The following is a 1,619-nucleotide window of genomic DNA, read 5'->3' on the forward strand; positions in this document are numbered from 1 at the left end:
TTATTTCAAACATATATGAGTAAATCAGTTAATAGGAATTGATTATCACATAGAAATGAATGATTACAGAAGAACAAATTCTTCATGGTGTAAGCAGAATACAGAGATAACTCTCAAACTTTCTACACACTGTTGTTTTTGGCTCAAAAAATACAAAGAAAACAACATCAAGTATATTTTTGTCCTTAAAGAAGCCAAACTAAACCAAACATAGAAAAAGATCAATGGTTTATGGTTGTAGAGTGGTAGAGTGTTAAAGTGTTCCATTCAGGAGAAATATGATGTTCTGTGGAAGCACATAGGGAAAGTCTTTGCTTAGGGAGCCAAAGGGAAAGTAATTCTATCCATTAAAATATTATCAAATCACATTTGCTTTTGTCATTGCTTTCTAGAACAATATTCTATCTTGAGTATTGAATATAAAGATCATGGAGTCTTAAAGATTCTGTAGAAGGCATTTTTTACATCTTTGTTCCTTAAACTGTAAATCAAGGGGTTAAGCATAGGGATGACTAAAGTGTAAAACACAGAGACCACTCTGTCACTTTCAAAAGAGTGACTAGATTTAGGTTGCACATACATAAATAGCAGAGTTCCATAGAACACAACAACTACAGTCAGATGAGAACCACATGTTGAGAAAGCTTTTTTCCTGCCCTTTGCTGAATGCATTTGAAATATGGCTATCAGTATCATCATGTAGGACACTAGGACTAAGAGAAGGGAGGAAATCAAATCAAATGTTGCAAATATTAGGATCAATAAACCTACTTCTTGTGCATTGGTGCAGAGCATAGATGACAAGGGAACATCATCACAGTAGATATGACTAATGACATTAGAACCACAAAAGGTCAAAGTAAAAATCTTAAAGGTGAACATCAGAGACTGAAAGGTGCTGAAGAGGTAGGGGATACCCACAAGCACATGGCAAAGTCTCTGAGTCATGATAGCATTATAGAGCAGAGGGTTACAAATGGCCACATAGCGGTCATAGGCCATGGACGACAACATGAAAAGTTCACTGATAATGAACAAAAGGTAAAAGGCCAGCTGTGTGGCACAGGCATGATGGGAAATGGTGTTTTGCTTCTCAATGAAATTTATCAACATCTTGGGACAAATGACAGTAGAATTGCCAAGATCAATGAAAGCCAGGTGTCTGATAAAGAAATACATAGGTGTGTGGAGGTGGGAGTCCACCTTGGTCAGGATGATCATGCCCAGGTTGCCCACCACTGTGACCATGTAGATGAGGAGGAAGACCCCAAAAAGGGGACCCTGCAGCTCAGGGCAACTTGTGACTCCCAGTAGGATGAACTCAGGCAGCACTGTCAGGTTCTGTTGGCCCATTTTATCCAGTTATCTCTTCTGGGAAGAAACAGACGCACCATTATTATTTTTTATGTAAAATTATTTAAACAAATTGTACTATTTTAAGTATAATATAGAATCCTTTTTATATGGAAAGTTAGAAAAATAATCCTGCATCTAATTTTGAAGCTAAATAAACTGTAAAAGTTCTTTTTTTCCCAATATGGTAATACTGCTATGACATAGATTGCACTTTTTATATGGTCAGTAATGATTGAAGCATATCAAGTGATAAAAGCATGTTC

At 36.5% G+C, this 1,619-nt stretch overlaps 1 protein-coding gene across 1 annotated transcript; it reads right to left on the reverse strand.

Annotated features, from left to right (window-relative positions):
* Window positions 1-426: 426 nt before the first annotated feature.
* LOC119536539 (olfactory receptor 8K5-like) lies at window positions 427-1,353 on the reverse strand. Its single transcript, XM_037839390.1, has one exon. It carries the CDS (start codon window positions 1,351-1,353, stop codon window positions 427-429), a length of 927 nt encoding a protein of 308 aa, XP_037695318.1.
* Between the last annotated feature and the right edge of the window lie 266 nt (window positions 1,354-1,619).

The sequence above is a fragment of the Choloepus didactylus genome, chromosome 6 (genome assembly GCF_015220235.1).
Source record: "Choloepus didactylus isolate mChoDid1 chromosome 6, mChoDid1.pri, whole genome shotgun sequence".
Classification (NCBI taxonomy): domain Eukaryota; kingdom Metazoa; phylum Chordata; class Mammalia; order Pilosa; family Megalonychidae; genus Choloepus; species Choloepus didactylus.

Coding starts and splice junctions, on each gene's coding strand:
- LOC119536539 (XM_037839390.1), bottom strand. CDS start 1,353: ATGGGCCAACAGAACCTGACAGTGCTGCCTGAGTTCATCCTACTGGGA.